This window comes from Polypterus senegalus, chromosome 6, assembly GCF_016835505.1.
Source record: "Polypterus senegalus isolate Bchr_013 chromosome 6, ASM1683550v1, whole genome shotgun sequence".
In the NCBI taxonomy this organism is placed as follows: domain Eukaryota; kingdom Metazoa; phylum Chordata; class Cladistia; order Polypteriformes; family Polypteridae; genus Polypterus; species Polypterus senegalus.
In genome coordinates, this window is record NC_053159.1 from 99,697,234 (window position 1) to 99,716,121 (window position 18,888).

Genomic DNA, 18,888 nt, shown 5'->3' on the forward strand with positions numbered 1-18,888 from the left:
TAATGATGTGGGACATGTTTTCATAGCTGCGGTGGGCTGGCGCCCTACCCAGGGTTTGTTTCTTGCCTTGCGCCCTGTGTTGGCGGGGATTGGCTCCAGCAGACCCCCGTGACCCTGCAGTTAGGATATAGTGGGTTGGATAATGGATGGATGGATGGATGTTTTCATAGGCGTCTTAATACAAAGTGATTGTCAAGAGAGTGCCACAGCAGATCTACATGTGAATGCTGACCATTAACCATGAACACGCCTTTATGGTCACAATCTATTCCCTATCAAATAGGTGACTCCAGCAGGATATGCATTTGGCATCTCAAGCTGGCTCTATGAACATTGCAGCGACTTCAATAATAAATAATTAAACAATTAAATATTAAATAATTTACTCCATTGGTCTGCACAGTTCTCAGATCATAATCAAACGCAGCACCTTTGGGATGAGGTGGAACGGATTTGCACCATGAATGTATGGATGTAGAAAATGCTTAGAAAATGTAAAAAAAAAAAAAATAATCAGGGAATTTTTCCACTGCTTCTTGAAGCCATGTTTCAAAGAATTCAAGCTGTTCTGTGGGTAAAAATGGGACCAATTTCATGCTAGCTAGGTGAACCTAACAATGGAGTATCCTGCCTAAAGTTATTTCAACCCTCCACAGTAATTCAAAAAGGAAAGTGTAGGCTTTGGAACTACGCCATTCCGTTCCTATCTTACATGGGAAGACTTTGCACACTTTCATTTTTTTGCCCCTAATCCTCTCTGCTTCAATATCCTGACCATATTGGATGTCAAAGAATCTGTACGCTTCATCTTTGATATTCCACAACTCTAAAAAGAGCATTTTGGGGGCCCATCTCTTTAATTCAATACAAGACAGTTTTATTGGCTTTGATCTCCACGTTTGGTGTTTCAGGCTTGAACAGCATCATATTTCTTTTTCAAAAGCAGTAATAGACTACTACATTATGACTTTATACAGTATTACATGCCAGAAGCAATCTTTGATTAATGGCTTGTCAGTGCGAAGTTTATTAATAAGTTTATTAATAGCGGCTAATCTGGTTATACAAAGTGGTCGGCGTGAGGAGATCGACGAAGACATTAAACCACCATTTTCTTTTCCTAAATGCCACCACTGCAGCTTTAGGCCCAACCTTAAATCAATTAGTCAACTTCATTAGTGCATCAGACTAAATGAGCCAGAAATCTCTCTTTTAATTGTAATGTTCAGCAATTATTCAAAGGTCTGCTCTGAAATGAAAACTCTCGAATATCCTAGAGCTATTCTATTTTTCAGCCAAAATAATGAGACCTGAGCGTGGTTTGCAGTCGAATGCTGCAGATTAAAGATAAAGGCGTGTAAGTCTGAAAACTCTTCATGTAGAGGTGAGGAGGGCTACAAATCAAAGGAAAACCATCTGTCCTGTCAGTGGCAACCATGTCTAGCTGGCTGCCTGTGACTACCACCTTGCACAGACCTATCCCTCACCATGGTATTCATGCATAGGAAAGAATAAAAAAGAAAAAGAAGAGGCCCAAGAGACAAACTGGGCATGTGGGGTGAAGCTGAAATTCACCTGACGGCAGCATGTACCTTATGCTAGGGCTTGTAGAAGTGCCCTGCTCACAATGGTACGTATTCACCCATCACAATATAGAAATATGTGCCACGGTCCAGGGGAACAGCGAGCTTACAAATAAGGAAACTGCTAACTCACTGCTTGTTGTCAGACACTGTATTCATTGGAAGCTTTTGAAGTTGCAGGAAGAGCGTTCAATCAAAAATGAGAAGGTCAAGTGTTGCATTTTAATGAGAACTGTTGCAGGTACTCAAGGAAGCAGAGCTCTAAACATGACCTCATTAAAAAGATTTTAATGTTATCTCTTCTGTCGGTGTTTAAACACTCGCAGCCCCATTCAGAATGCAATCTGCAGTCTGTGTCAGCAGAAAGTGAGGAACAAGGGAAATGGAGGCCACTGTAGGACGGTTTTAGGGTATTGAAAAACACAGGGGTCTCAAATGCATTTCCGGAAGGTTTTCATTCCAGCCACTTTCTTAATTAGTAGGCTATTATGGCTGCTAATGGAACAGGCTTTGGTCCCAGGACTTGAATTCACTCTCTTTCCAAAAACTTTTTCTCTTATTTAGCTGCCAGTGAACAACAAATACAGAGTCGTTTAAGTCACAAAACATTTGGATAATAATGTCAGATAAAGAAAACAACGTTAGAAATGTCTGATGTGCCCCCCTGACAAACTGTAATGTTTCTAACACATTTCCTGAAGGGCTGCAGTGGCAACCATTTTGGTAATTAGAGGACCACTCTTGGTGTTAGTGATATGTGACACTTTATTTAGTAATTTGTCTTGACATTGCAAACAAATTATTTTCCTTTAGCAGCAGTAACTGACAATTCAGTAAGAGAGCAATGGAAAAAAAAAACTTACAGAAGCCGCTGCTCTGAGGTGCCTGGTGTAAGAGGATCGGTTTTGTTCTAATGGGATAGACAGATCTTTTGATGCTCACATTGTTTTTTTTCCTTTATGTTAGGTATAACCTGATGTTTGAAATGGGTACTGTAATCGTAAGCTAAGTAGGACTGATGACAAGACTAGCATTATCAAAGAGCAACAAGATGTGTATAGATGATGCCGCACTAAGGTTTTCATCTCCTTGTTTCAACATTGACGGAAGTACAGATCTTGCACGTATCACAGGTTAAGTCCCTGGGTTGAAAATATTGTGCAAAATGTAAAGTTCTCCTATGATCTTCCCATACTGACAAATATTTCTGGCGCAGCGAGCACCACTTTTCGATATAAGAAGTGTTCACTTAAGTATGAACTTTCATGGCAGGGGAGTGTGGTATAGCGGGTCCAAAGCTCCCACCAAAAAGGCCAGTTTTAAATAAATAATCGCCGCACTTGCGGCTTAGTGAGGGGGCGTGTTTGTGTGGCTGAAGCAGGTCCTGGGGTATTTGTGATGTGGGTGTTTCTCACCTAAGTGCACAGGTGAGAAGCAGTCCGCATCCGTAATTGTTCCCGGGAGCCGCTGATTGCCACAGGTGAATCACGTCCCCGTTATAAAGAGTAGCACAAGGTGGCTGGGGAGGAGAAGAAAGAGAAAGAAAAGGAAGAACGGAGGTTGCAGGAAGCAGTGAGGAGAGAGAGCCACAGTGAGCAAGTGAGCACTCGTAGGCAGCAGGACAGGGAGCCCTAGCAGGGGTGTTTGGCCAACACCCAGGGCAGTTGGAAGTGGTTGCTCCCGCTGAGCATTTTATGAAGGAACGGGAGTGACCAGCAGAAGGATGGCTGGCCGCATAAGGCCGAGAAGGCAGCGGGAGTCGGGAGGCTTGGGGGGTGAATTCACTGACGTGAGCGTCCTGGTCACCAGGGAAGCCAAGTCTTGATCTAGGTGAGCTGAACCGGAGTCAGGGATCGGAAGGCCAGCAGATCAGTTATGTGGAAAGAAGGCCAGCTGCAGATATGGCGACTTTCCTGTTGCAAAGCCCGATGGGAGAAGCAGGGGAGCCGCCAGGTAAAAAGAAACTGGGCTTTGTTATTGAAAGAGACTGTTTCCAGCATTGTTTTAACCTAGTTTTTTTTTAAAAAGACTTTTTTCTATTGGATTTTAACCTCCACTTCACTTCTGTTTTTATGGATCATTTATTTAATGAAGACTTTTTGAAACACTGCACTATTTATTTGAACACTGTTTCTTTTTGTTGTTGGTTTTAAATAAAAGCACTTGACACTCCTTGCACCATCGTCGTGCCTAACTGCAGGACTCATCGGTAACATTACCGACGGTGCAGGGTTCAAGGGCGGATGATGGGAGCATGCAGCAAACCAGCATCGTCACAGGGAGCAAAACAGACTATGGTTATTATGGCTAAGGAGAATGATGATCAACAAGATTAAAAATGTATAAACGGTGCATACGCACAGAAATGTTGTGTAAGAACATTTCCACGTTCAAATTGCGATGTATAAAACCTAAACTTGCTGTAAAGCCCATGCACATTTCCACGGTAGCTCATACTCTGTCATACGCAAGTTCTGCTCTTGGTTTTGCAGACTGGCGGCACCCAGCATCAAAGCAGTGCTACTGTTCCTGTGTGGTTTCCCTTTCTTTTTCAGATCCACATCCCGGACGCGGCTTTATAAATACACTGAAACAAACTGCAAATTGTTTACTAGCAAAATACCTGCGCTTTGCAGCGGCGAAGTACTGTCTTAAAATTTTTATTAAGAAGAACATTAAACCTTTTTAAACTGAGGGAAAATATACCAATAATTATTTGTTAAGGATCTCTTTGTATACCATGTTGTCAGTTCGGCCCTCCGGTTGTAATATGACCAAGCTGTGCGCTGAGCTTACTCTTGAGCATGCAATGTACAGTTGGCCATGTGAAAAGTAATCTTGTCTCAAATCTCACAGCTTGGATTGCTGCTGTCATAATCGGTTTGAGTTTCATGGTTTGTTGCAATTACGACAGTATTTGCAGGACTTGTGTTGAAGTGACATTCGGCATCTGTCAAGTGATGTAAGCATACAACCGGTTTCATCGATAACTTCACATCCAGCTTTTGAGAGTTTAAGCATTCATAAACATCAAAGTGTCCGTGGATTAAATAAAAGGCTGTAGTTATCAGCAGGGAGACGTGAATCCCGTGGCGAAGCAAGGAAAGGAATGTAGAGACCGGAGCGATGGACGGCCTTATATGGGAAGGCAGCCAACAACGTAGAAGGCGTTGGGATGGGGGACCCAACGCCGCCTCACATGGTGACCGAGCTGTAGGCTATGGACGTATATATGTATGTAAGTAGGATTCAGTTAGCGCTGGCAACCTGCGTACCAAATTTCTTGAAGATGGGCCCATAAGTAACAAAGACCTTTGGAAAGTTCAATATGGCGGCCGACAGTGGCGTCATACTACCGAAACAAGTACATACATTGGTTTCAGTTAGCGTAGGGAAGCCACCTACCAAATTTCGTGAAGATGGGGCCATAAATAAGAACGTTCAACATGGTGGACGTTGTCGACTGTTATGACAGTTACGCATAGAATTTCGAAATGAAACTTGCTTAACTTTTGTAAGTAAGGTGTAAGGAATGAGCCTGTCAAATTTCAGCCTTCTACCTACACGGGAAGTTGGAGAATTAGTGACGTTGGAAAATTCAATATGGCGGCCGACAGTGGCGTCATACCACCGAAATAAGTACTGTACATACATCGGTTTCGGTTAGTGCAGGGAAGCCGCCTACCAAATTTCGTGAAGATGGGGTCAGCCTTCTACCTACACAGGAAGTTGGAGAATTAGTGATGTTGGAAAGTTCAATATGGCGGCCAACAGTGGCGTCATACCACCGAAATAAGTATGTACATCGGTTTCGGTTAGCACAGGGAAGCCGCCTACCCAATTTCGTGAAGATGGGGTCATAAATATGAAAGTTCAACATGGCGGACGTTGCCGACCATTAAGTGTAGAATTTCGAAATGAAATTTTAACTTTTGTAAGTAAGCTGTAAGGAATAAGCCTGCCAAATTTCAGCCTTCTACCTACACCGGAAGTTGGAGAATTAGTGATGAGTGAGTGAGTGAGTGAGTGAGTTTGTGAGTGAGTGAGTGAGTGAGTGCCTTTTATTAGTATAGATTAGTTTAATGCATCTGATTGTAATTAACCTGTAACAATATAATGGTCCACAGAATGGTCAAACTATTCTAAATGCAATAGCTTCTTTAGTGTTGTTACTCTCACTGCACCTCCTTCTTCTTTAAGCTGCTCCCATTAGGGGTTGCCACATCGGATCATCTTTTTCCATATTACTCTCAATGCACCACACAGAGTATTTATATCACTGAGTCTTAGTGTGAATCACAGCTGTAGAGCAGCTCATCGGAAACAGAATTATCAGTATACAGCATCAAGCACACGCTGCCTCAGCCATTTGCTATTTGAACTGGTCTCATCCGACAAACGCTTCAGAGCCTTTCCTGTTTGGACCTCATGGTTCAGAAACAGTTTCATCCCAAGAACTATAAACACACTCAATTAGTCCATCAAGTGCTCCTTGTAGAACTGTTTGTACTTATTAGTACAATCACCTCACTGTAAACTTGCACTACAGTTATAATATTGCACAGCCTGAGCCACTTTATAAAGTGCGTATTTACATATGATGACAATATCATTTTTAAGATGAAACGCAGCAAAATATGTTTATAATATTATACAGATAAAACCTTAACTTTAACTACATGGTGCCGCAGCGCTAGCAAGGAGCTTGAGCTTCGTTCACGGTTTGTTCCTGCCTCGCGCTGTATTCTTACTGTATTCTTACTGTGCTGGCGCAACACTGGAAGGATAGATGGATAGAATAATTAAACATTATGAAGATATTTCAATGTTTCTTAAAAGTTTTGAATAATCGGCTTTCTAATCTTTCAGATGGCTTAACGTATATTACAGAGCTGATTGTGTGCCGATTCCGTATTTGGAGAATGAAAAGTAAGGACAGGAATTGGGGGTAAGTACATTTGAAAAAGACAGTACTGCTACAATAAAGTATTTCATCGAAGGTCGCGCATGGCGCAGCAAGCATCTTGCATAAGATATGAACAATGACTGCGCCACCGTGTCCCCATGCTTTAACTCCTATCATCATGAAAATGATATCATGTATACTTCTCAGTATTTTAAATTATTCAGACAGCTGTAATATTACAAATGTAATGGATTCTGTGTCCTGTCAGAGGAAGAGAAAGCCCGGAAGCATGTAGTGATTCACGCACATAGAAGATCAAATACAAAACAAAGCATTCAACGTGCTACTTTAGTTACGATGGGATCTGAGAAACTAGCAAATTAAATGATTTTAAGGTGAAGTTTATGATGTTCTACTTTAATGAGAAAATAAACTACGTGATTAAAGTGGAAATTTCTAGATTAAACTTGCCATTTCATGCTTTTTTCACACTGTGTGCCTTTTTCTTCTCTGTACCCTAATAAACTTTCATATGACACTCAGACGGTGGGCTATGACTCGCCTTTTCACGGCGACTTTGATATGTGACAACTTATTTTTTTATTATATCACTGTTTAAACCAACAAATAGTACGTTTTTCTTTGCCTCCACCTGGTATTCGCTGAAATTCTTCTATTTTCCCTCATACTTTAGCCATTATCTTTTCACAGAACACTGAGCATAAGAGCTGTTTATATTTATTTGCATATTCAAAGAGGCGGAATTCTAAGAGGAGTTGGGGTAGGGCAGCAGGCGCATGCACATGCGTTAATGTAACGGAAGAACATGGAAGTTGGCGAACGCACATATTTATGCATCTGGATTTTTTTGTGCGTAAGTACATTTCCGCTATATATATAACGTCATGTTATAGTGCGAATTCTACGCACGCCGTTATGCATGAGGCCCCAGGAAACTGAAACCAAATGTAAAAAGTCACTAAACAATAGAATCCAAGATAGAGTTGATCTGCACCGGAGATGTTAAGTCTTTACCTCTTTGATCTGTTTATGGAGTCACAATATGAAAGACCAGTCCCCCGGTATATTCTTTTTGCTGACGACAATGTAAGTCACTGATATCTGCTTCTTGACTGTGGCTGTGGCTGTCTTTTGATTCTGATGTAACCCACAATTGTACAAAAGGCACTCAACAAGCGTGTGCCTTTCTTTGTTTTCAGAATGCCTGTCTGCGCACATCCTTAAACTCAGAGGTTTGAGCACTTGCTTGCTCAAGAGTTGAAGAACTGGGGAGTCGGCCTTTTCCTTTCCTGCACCTAAAATCTTCAGTCATTTATAAATAGAGACATTTTGACCAACTGCTGAAAATACGCTTTTTATTTTGACCTTTTTTATAATCAGGTTAAAACTAATATTGCATAATCATACATCTTAAGCTGTGGATTTGTTCACAGTGGCAAATCTAGCCATTTTCGCAGAGTACAACTATGAGACAGTCCTAAATATTTACATTTTGTCCACTTACTAAAACATTTCATGTTTGCTATCTCTATGCCACTGCCATCTGCCCGATGCACTTTGCAGACTTTTTTGATTCTGGAAAAGCTGAAGGATATTCCTGTTTTGAGGTTACCTGCAGCATTATATGTTCTAGAACTTTCCATTATATGTAGCCTGTGATAAATATCTTTATCACAACGTATTACTTTATAATGCCCAGATGGTGTTCGGTGGTCTTTGGCCTTAGAACCCCTAGAACAGGGGTACTCACCTCTGGTCCTGGAGGTCCACAGTGGGTGCAGGTTTTCATTCTGAAAAGTTCCAGGCCTAGCAGATAATGAAATTTGGTATCTAGTTATGTGATTTGTTAAAGGGCGGCATGGTGGCGCAGTGGTAGCGCTGCTGCCTCGCAGTTAGGAGACCCGGGTTCGCTTCCCGGGTACTCCCTGCGTGGAGTTTGCATGTTCTCCCCATGTCTGCGTGGGTTTCCTCCGGGAGCTCGGGTTTCCTCCCACAATCCAAAGACATGCAGGTGGATTGGCGATTCTAAATTGGGCTTGGTGTGTTTGTGTGTGTCCTGCAGTGGGTTGGCACCCTGCCCAGGATTGGTTCGTGCCCTGTGTTGGCTGGGATTGGCTCCAGCAGACCCCCGTGACCTTGTATTTGGATTCAGCAGGTTAGAAAATGGATGGACTTGTTAAAGCTTTCATTCTTCCAAGACAAATTTTCACATTGTAGATTTATCATTTTCCAATAATATCTTCCATTATGTTTTTTGTTCTGGAACAGATTTGTACCACTTGGTCCTTCCCTTCCCTCTCATTTACTTCTGTACATGCTATTAACACACATACTTCATGATCCATATACACAGGTTTCAAAGGAAGCACATTAGCTGGAGAGCTGGGGGTTCCTTTGTCATTTGCCCCTCATTATGAATTGATGGCTGGAACTAAAACTAAACCCAAAAAACATAATGCTTTAGCAGTAAATAAATGGGTTATAATTACAAATTTGGTTAATGCAAAAACCTGCAGCCACTGCAGACCTCCAGAACCCCGGTCTAGATGGATTATTTTGCCCAGCATCCTGACCATCTTGATTTTTTGTCTCCTTGTCCTCTCTGCCTATTTGACCATAGCATATGTTATGACTTTTACCATTTTAAGCATTTCAGACTTACAAGTGAAGGATTCGTTTGTTTTATAAATCATTTTTCTTTCGCCATTTATAAAGCACTTTGACCTACACTTGTGTGAAAATGTGCTATAGAAATAAATTTGCGGTTGTAACTCTTATTACATATATTTTTAAATATAATCAAGTAAATGAATATGTATTGCCTAAAGAGCATTCTTTGATGGTGGTATTAAAGATTACGTCTGCTCGATTTAAACCACAACTAACTACATTGCTCTTTTCACACTATACAGTAGATCAGTTTGCGTTATTCATTCACCAACAACAGGTTTCTGCAGTGGTACCAATGACAGCATTACTTACCTGTCCATCCATGTTGTGGACCTGCTCAATCAATTACAAGGTCAGAAGAAGCCAAAGCTTCCCCGGGCCCCAGGCAGAAGCCGCATGGCCGTCCTTTGTGGAGTACACTTAGAAGCACACTGTTGTTAGCTCAAATGACAGTTTACAGTAACATTTAACTGAGTAATCTTATAGGCCTATCTTTCAGATGTACTGTAGGTGGGAATTCATAAATCAACCCCTCATTTCTGAATCGAGATTTAAACCATATATTTAGCCTCTTCATTTTAACCCATGTTCTAGGGTTAGAATAAAGTCACTGTCCCTCTCTTGCATTTTACAAACGTGACCAAAGATGATTGGAATCCGGAAAGGCATTTGGCCATAAAAATATGCCCCCCCTAATACCCCCATAATTTGACCAGCAACCTGCCAAACAGGGTAAACCCAGGAAAAAACCATTAAACCGTATTTCTTCCAAAATAAGGAATAGCCAAAAGTCTGCAGTGTGTCTACAGATTGCCAGAGGTTTTGGACCAATGATGGTGACTTACAGTAAGTTAGGATCTACAGTACTTATAAAACTACTCACCACTTGGATGTTTTCACATTTTATTTTTGTACAACATCAGTGTGTTCAATTTGGCTTTTTTGACATTGAACAATTGAAAAATATGCTTTAATGTCAAAGTGAAAACTGATCTCTGCAAAGTGGTCTAACTTAATTACAAATATAAAAGACAAAATAATTGAGTGCAAAAGTATTTCGCTGATGTACCTTTGGCAGACATGACAGCCTTAAGCCTTTGGGGTCAGGTCCCTGTCAGCTTTGCAAATCTGGGTACTGTACGTTTTCTCCAATTCTTCTTTGCCAAACTGCTCAAACCCTGTCAGGTTGCACAGCGATCATCAGCCTTTTACATTCATATTGTTGCCTTGCTGAAAAACACATTCATATTACCCTCTACCTTTACAAGCCTTCTGGGGCCTACTGAGGAGAAGCATCCCCATAGAATGATGCTGCTGCCACCACCACCATGTGCATTCATGATGGAGATGGTTTTTGATAATGTGCATTGTTTGATTCATGCCAAACATGGCAGTTAATCTGATAGTCAAAGAGACCAATTTTGATCTCATCAGACAATCAAACCTTCTTGTGGCTAATTTCAGAATCTCCATGTGTCTTCTGCCAAACTCTAGGTGAAATGTCCCATGTGGCTTTTTCTTTGTCAATCTCAATGACATGGATTTTTTCTTGTCTCTGTCCTCTGACTCATACTTTGCAGTTTCTTGGTGTGTTCCTTTCTCCTCATTGTGTAGATCAGTCCACGATACTGACTAACCAAAAGTACGACCTTCCAGATAAGGTGCATTTAGACTACAATCAAGGGAAACGGCAGACAGGTGATCGCCATTGAACTAATGAGATGACTTCTAAAACAAATTGGCTGCCCTCTGATGATTTAGGTGTGCCACATTAAAGGGGGAGAATACTTAATGTCATCAATTATTTTGTGTTTTATATTTGTAATTAGTTTAGGCTACTTTGTAAAGATTACTTTCACATTTGACATTTTCTCTCTATCAATTTTAAAAATGGCAAATTAAATCCATTTTGCTTCAGTGTGATATAGCTATAAAACGTGAAGACATCCAAGGGGTCAATGTATTTCATATAGAGATTATATAGCACCATTTTAAATAGTCCCTCTCACGTTACAGTATTTTATTTAAACATGGATGACCTTTAATATTTTTTCGCTGCTCAAAGATGCAAAGAGAAGGGAGGCAGGTGTTATATTGATTGTATTTCCATTGTTCTTACATATAGGAAAAGAAAAAAAATACAGAATTTCTGGATAATACAAGAAGTTGACAACAGTGTTCTGTACATGGTTTCTTTGTAGTCCTCGCGTATTTCTACAAAGCATGATGCTCAGCTTTCTGAATGCTGTACAGCATGTAATACGCCCCAAACCTCCCCACCCACCCCCACAACTTCCCACCACCAACAAACACTCTTTGCTACCATTTCAAGTGCTGCTGCAGGCTCTTCAGAACAGGCACTTTACCTAAAAGCAGTACCGTAAGGTTGCCTTGCATCCCCATGTTGTAAACATCGAGAGATGCCTCACTAAAAAGTTTTTGCTCAGAAGCAGTGAGAGAACTTGGAAGGGGTGGGAGCGGTGGAGCCTGTTTTGGCGCTTCCTTTGGCTGATGATTAACTGTTACACCCAAGAGTTTTCCTGCCGCTTCATTACTCTAAGTGCTGGTCTCACCCCAGTGTGCGAAGCCAGGACCTACAGTACATCTCCCAGTTCAAATGTGCCCTATGCTCTACCTGCTTCTGTTCTTTCTTTATACTATAGGTAATGGTGTGGCTTGACAAAACAGTCTTCTGATGTAGGATATGAAAATATGGTGCTAAGAATCTGAGATGTTTTTTTTTAAATCTTAGTATTTAAAATGTGTAATTGTTTTAAAAAATAATTTGTATTTTTGTAATGAATGTATGTTGTAAATCAACAATATTTAATGCAACTGATTTAACAAATGATAGTGAAATTTCACTTTTATGACATTTTTGCTACTTTGAAACGACCAAACAGAAACACAGTCCGAATCAAAACTTGACGGTTCCAAAAGGATTTGAATGATGGTTATGGCTTCCATTTAAAATCCAGTGTAAAACAGGTGTGGAAAATAAGAGACATTCATTTACAGATAGAGAAGTTCAAATATCTTCCAGGAGAAATGGATAGCAGTTGATTCATACACCTTGTAGACATTGCTCCAACCTCCAACCTGTCAGTGACCTGTTTAGAAAAGTTGCTTCATTGTCTTTTACACTAACACGTGAAGGATTTGGCACCACTAAAGCTGTGGCAAGTGACAAAGGTTCCTAAAGGGTATGGCATTCTCTTTCTGTACCTATCCTATATCCTACTGTTTCTAAGATTTTCTTAAGAGATTATCACTACCTGCTATCATGGCACATTTCCAAGGCAAGATGAGGTGGAACAAGTAACTTTGCTGGCTCCACAATGGCACCCACCAGGGTGTGAGTAGGACACTTTAGGATGAGGATATGTGCATCATACAGAAATGTTTAACATTGACTTGGTTGCAATGTCTAGACCAAGCCTTCAGTGACACTGATTATTGACTGAAAGACCCAATCAGGCTTGTCTCATGCATGTATACACAACTGACAACAGTTATGTATTCCCTGAGACTCCTTTAGAAGGTTCAGCTTGATCTAAATAAATGAGATAAGGCTTGGACCAATCACTTTGGAAATGGCAGTCATCTGGGAAAAAGCCTTCTAGTCTTTATAAATTATCTAAAACATAGATAAGCGGCTATCATGATTAATGTAGACTATGAAACTGCGCTATCAGTGCATCTGTGTGTGCTACACACATTGTGTGTGGTCCCTGTGATTTACAAATACATTGTCCACGGTGTGGGCTTTGTATGTTTTCTTATGTTTGAGTCAATCTCAGTTTCTTCTACTGTACAAAGAACTGTCAATGTAGCTTGAGTGGAGAGGTCAAATTGCACCAGTGTTCATGAATGTGAGGGTATGATGCAGTGGAAGTAGCTGTGGTTTTATTCTTTGTCCTGTGCTTTTCTGCTGAGAAGGATGGCATTGCTTAGATCTTGCTCTATTGCAGACATAAGTGCCTTCTCTAGATAGCATGCCCTTTACCTTCACAAGCATGGTCTTTCTCTTGGGACCCTCAATTGCATTGCTCTCTCAGCAAAGCAGGAAAAGTCTTCTTAGCCACTTGACCTAAAGGAGAACTCCTCCAGTCTCACATGACTGTTTGGGCTTTTGATTTCATTCGTACATTCAAATATTTTGGTAAAGGCTCACTCATTTTCTTGAGCTCTGTTACACATTTATTTTTTTCTTGATGGTTGCAATCAGCAGGACTTTTATTATTTCCTTGGTCAACTGTCAACTCCATGAGTACTTCTAGATAAATGTATGAGTGTGCCCAGTGATGAACTTCTAGCAAGATCTGTATTGCACATACAGCACTTCTGCTCATCATACAGTGAAGCATGTTAATGTGGCTGACAAGCAAAACCATTTACTAAAACTGAATAGACCATCTCCACTCCAGTGGGAATAATGTATTTAAGTTCCTTGTCATCAGTATGCTTTTGTTTAAATGCCTCCATTGTGAAGTTGTTCTGAAACTGTTCTTGGGTATTTTCTGCTCTGGTAGAAGATTCTGAGCAAAACCTTTGTGGTGTGATGCAAGAAGCCACACAGAAGGCTTTGTCTCAAGAGCAGCAGGTCCCTGGCATTTACAGGGATAACAGGAAGCCCTGTTCACATCATTCACCTATGCAGAGCAGCCTGACGACATTCAAGAGATGAAGCTTTAAAAATAAATGGCAAGGCAGCAGGATGACATGACTGCAGTCTCGTGCTTTAAATGCTTGATAACATAGGTCCTTTACTATTATCTTGTATGTATGATTAGATAGCTATTACAATACAAACATTTACAAATATGAAAACTTACTGATTGTACCTCTGACCTCTCCTCTCATGCTAAGCCTCATGCCCACATGCCTTTCTCTCCTCTGAGGATAATAGTCATGGGTCTCTATTATGTTGATCCTCCTACAACCAATTATCACTTTCACCTTTCCTAGTTAACCTCAATAATGAAGTGTTCAGCTTGTGCATCATATGCATCAAAATGCTCCTGAAAACCACAAGCTTGACAGCTCCAGATACTTCAGGAGGTTGAGGTATCCACCATTGTGGATTTTGCAGTCAGACCCAATCCAACCACATCAGTTTTAGCCAAGAAAAATTATCCCCACGGTTCTTGCAAAGATCCAGCCTCCTAGGATGCCGCAGGGGTGCAGTAAGGCTAAAATCTACTTTTAGGAATACACAAGGACATTTCACAGCAGGATTAATGTAGGTAAGAGGCTGCCACCAGGCCAGCTGGACTAGGACTCTGCCTGAAGATACCCAGGGCTTGCTGTGTCAACCGTTGGAGGGGCAGGTACCAACAGTGTCTGTGCTTCATTGAAATGTGAGATTTTAAGACGTTCACAGGCGTAAACCACCCAATCCGGCATTCTCTAAACTGCTTATTGAAGGCCTCTGTTTATTTATGATGAAGCTAAAATAAAGCAAGAATCTTCCTCCTCACCCAACAACCCCCACTCCACTAAACAGTCTTGCGGTATCCTTGTTTTCTTGGTGGGTCACACACTGGGTGCCAGTAGTCAAATATCAGTGCCCCGGTTTTCACTCCAGGTTCAAAGCTTAGTTTTTTTCATTTTTGCCAAACGATTATACTGCCACAGCCACTAAGAAAGGAATATTTCGAATAATTTGTCTTACAGATTTAGTGTCCGTGGCTTGAAGCTTTTAACAAGTGTCTGTGGAAAGGGGAGAAGATGTGAATGACACTGTGCAAACTTCCTTCACCCCATTGTTTTTCAGCTTTATTTTCCCCATTTCTGTTTCGTTGTGAAAAGATATCTCCACTAAGTGAGAAAAAAAGAATTAAGAAAGCTTGTGACAGAAGTTTCTTTTTTTTTCCTAAGCTATCTCTTTTATTCTTCTCATATAATCATGCAGTTCTTCAGGATCCTGAAAGCCCATGTCCTGGCAGACCCACTGAATGTCCTCTTCGTCTGCCATGGGAATGGAGTTGTATGGCAAGTCCTCTGAAGGCAGTGTGGCAAAAGTGGTAAATTTGACCCGTTTACGTTTAGAGGTGGGTGAATTGAGGGGGTCTTCACTATGCTCTTTAGTAGACCCTCCAGAACTGCCGTCACCTCTCCCATGTACCTGGCTCTGGACGCTTGTCTGGGAGCTGCCACTGCTGTGATGATCACCATGGCAACAAGTCTGCATTCCTTCCAAGGGGTTTCCAGGGCTCTCTGGCTGCTGAGGTGACAGTTCACTCTGTGTACGCAGGGGCTGACCATTCCCAAGAAACACCCAATGGTGAGAGTGATCAACGTTGGCTTGTCCCTCAGGGGGTATGCGTTTGTGGCGGTATTTGAGAACAAAGACAATGCAGTTGATCAGAAAAACTAATATGGCCAAACAAAAAACTCCCAAAAGTGCATACATCCCAATTTCAAGGTCCGTCAAGTTGCGAGGAGTCTGATGTAAACCATCTTCACCCCCATCCAGGTTACTAATAGTTGTGTAATCAATGGAAACACTGGCAGGTTGCTCATTAGTATTACTGATCCCCCTGCCCACATTTACTCGACTTGTCGTGGAAACTGTTTCTTCGACATCTATGTCTTGTCGTGTCCCTTGACTTGGTCTACCAATTGTATAGTCTTCAGATTCCTCTGCAGAATCCTCCGGTCCAAAGTGAACTCGAACGTAGACGTGAGTAGAGTAGAGCACACTCTTGCGCTTGGTTTTCTGGCAGGCCTCACAGATGATCATCTCTGTTCGAATGATTTCACCTGAGCCTTCTCCTTCTGCGATAATACTGGGCCAACGCAGCTGAGGATCTGAGGACACAGACACTATTTTGTCATCCAGTGTGGTGACTTGTAAATTATAGTCTTTGTAGTCATACAGATTCAGGGGGGCTGCAGTGCCATCACTGTAGTAAATCCAGATTGACAGTGTTGCCTCCTGTGAAAAAGACAGAATGGACAAATGTCAAGAAAGCTGCACTGATTAGCAAACAATGACTGTCATATCAGTGAGGATTTGTTGGTGTGACTGAATAGCACCTTGTTGTCAACTACATTGGTTTGTCCAAACAATACTAAAGCAATACTAAACTGAGAGACTCAACTACCTGAAGATCAATTTGGCAATCAATGCAAACATTTTACTCTTCATTTCTCAGAAGTCACCATTTTCATTATAGGTACCTTAATTAAAACCTAAAGAATTTTTACAGTGTGAAATAATGCAAAGGTAGATCTATTGAAACAGCTTCCTAAAGACACGGATACAATAAAAAATGCTGTGACTGCAAACATTATAAAATAAACAAACTTGAAACGAAAGAGATTAAGACAAATTTCTTGATTTTACTAGGAATATGAACTAATGATTAAAATTCAGAGATGTTACCAACAAGGCATCAATCCTTTTCTTGACTCACTATGGCCACATTCACACTGCAGCTCAAATATAACTTTTTTGACTCATATGTGACACAGTCTGAACAGCAAAATAGTTAGAATTAGTGTAAACCACCTTAATATGGGGTGTTCATAAATGTAATGATTTACTTTATGAGGTGGAAATAATAAAGAATAGTATTTAAAATAATAAAAGGTGTGTTTCAATGTAAGCATGTACCCCACATGCTTATGTTTGAAAATTGTCATTTTTAACCTTCTGGGAGTGGCACTTCGAGGGCTATGATATCCATTAAAGAATCAAATATCAAAAATATATTCATGATCAGCAACCATGAAATAGCATACAACGACACTCCAAATGCCTGTATTACCAATGCTCATTTTTTGGATGCTTTGTGAAAAGGAGAAACTTTGCCCCTTTGTATCCCATTGTGGCATGCACAACTTTAAGTCCTTATGACCATTCTTGCTGAAGATACCAATGTGTTTACTTTACAAAAATGGTCTAAAATGAGAATTCTTCTTTGGTGGTAACACCAAAAGGCTTGATGTCTTGAATACCTAGACATCAAGATGAGTAAATTTAGTGAGTCAGGAGGCACCTGACCAAAAAAATGGAAGTGATTTCAAGGCATTATTAAGTAGTCATTATAAACACTCAATACACATGGACTAGAAGCTTTTCATACCAGAATAACTCCCCTTGTATACGTGATGCTCAATCCAGAAATATAGAAATTTACACTCCCGAAAAATTTTACTTCAGTGTTTATAAGACCTTGTACATACATATGTGATGAAAATCAAGACATATTATATAACAGGTTTAGCATGCAGATGGTAAGAAAGTGAGGTGGCAGAATTAATAAGCATTTGGGGTGACAACCAGCAGAGAATTTGCTGTGTGTTTTCTGATGGAAATGATGCTGCATGTGAATATTTATTTCGAAGACTCTTACAGATAGATGTTGCCATAAGTAATCAAACATCCCCTCTTAGAATTCTGAAATTGTCAAATCCCTGTTTCGCCTCCAAGCACATCACATCTTGCCCCCACTTGGCTCCTCTCTTGTGTTCAAAGTTCGGATAAGGCAACAGCTATGGGTTTTCATTTCTGTTCTTCTTCCTTTTCGATCTTCAGCTGACTAATTTGCAGATATCCAGTCCTGAAAATGATATTATGTAGTACAGCAGCCAGCATGCTATTGGTACCTGACAATTTTTTTCTTTTATTAATTTTGAGCTTGAAGGGCACACTCAGATATTTGTACACATTCATATAGGATTTTGGATCACTTGCAATATTAATTTAAACAATCAAACAAAAAAAATTAATGCGAGTCAACAATTACAATTGAGTCACTTTTAGCTGCAGCGTGAATGCAGTGACCTTGTCAAGTCATTGGTGCTCCAATTGCAAAAAAATAACAATAACTTACAGTAATTAGTAACATACACATAAAATAATCAGATATAAGGCAATTTGGTTTTAAAATCAAAGCAACAATCAACAATGACGTAGCATACTTAATCTAAGGCAGACTTGGGCATGAAACACAATGCAGGATCCAGTTTTGAAACAGCTGCTAGCCCACTGCAGGGCCAACTCACCAACACACCTTCACTCATATGTACACAGGGTCATTTTGGAAATACCCTTAGGATTTGTTGAAAAAAAACGATAACAGTATCCAGAGCGGACTCCATACAGAGAGTGACTGGGCCAGGATTTCAGCTCATGGCATTGGTGAGTGAGCCAGCAGGTACCCAATGAAACATTTGTAGGTGCCAATTCTTAATGCTTGAGGCCAGATTTGTTTAAACACTACTCAGTTCAATTTCATTCTTGAAGATGGTCCACATTAAAATGTGTATTTGCTCTGAAATGATTGCACTGTTTGTTGAGGGATAAGACAATATCTACTCTTACACCTAAACTACTAGGGAAAGTAAACTTGTGAAGCAAGGAAAAAAGATGTCATAATAATTAAACAGATGAAGTTAAACATTAAAATGGAGTGATGAGTACATGAAAACTGTTTTACAATTTAATAAAAAATACAAATATTTTCTTCTTTTGTTTTTCTTGTATCTTTTTGTTTGTTTTCTTTTTCCATCATTTGTTTAGTTATTTGTTTATGATGTCATCTATATATATGCAAAGAATTATTATTATTATCTACTGATTGCTAGCGAGCATGGCCTACATTCATGCTTATGTATGACATCATAGATTTGTGACCATGTGGTAATAGTGGCTACCATTAAAAGAATGAGCATCTGCACTTTTGTGTATGCACATAT

At 40.4% G+C, this 18,888-nt stretch overlaps 1 protein-coding gene across 1 annotated transcript in view; it reads right to left on the minus strand.

The window, feature by feature from the left end:
• Positions 1 to 11,263: 11,263 nt before the first annotated feature.
• tmem132e (transmembrane protein 132E) overlaps positions 11,264 to 18,888 on the minus strand; it is a 647,459-nt gene continuing 639,834 nt past the window's right edge. Inside the window, exon 9 of the mRNA XM_039756648.1 lies at positions 11,264 to 16,120. Coding sequence (XP_039612582.1) covers positions 15,056 to 16,120 — 1,065 coding nt within the window. The 3' untranslated portion in view covers positions 11,264 to 15,055. The remainder of the gene's footprint in view (positions 16,121 to 18,888) is intronic.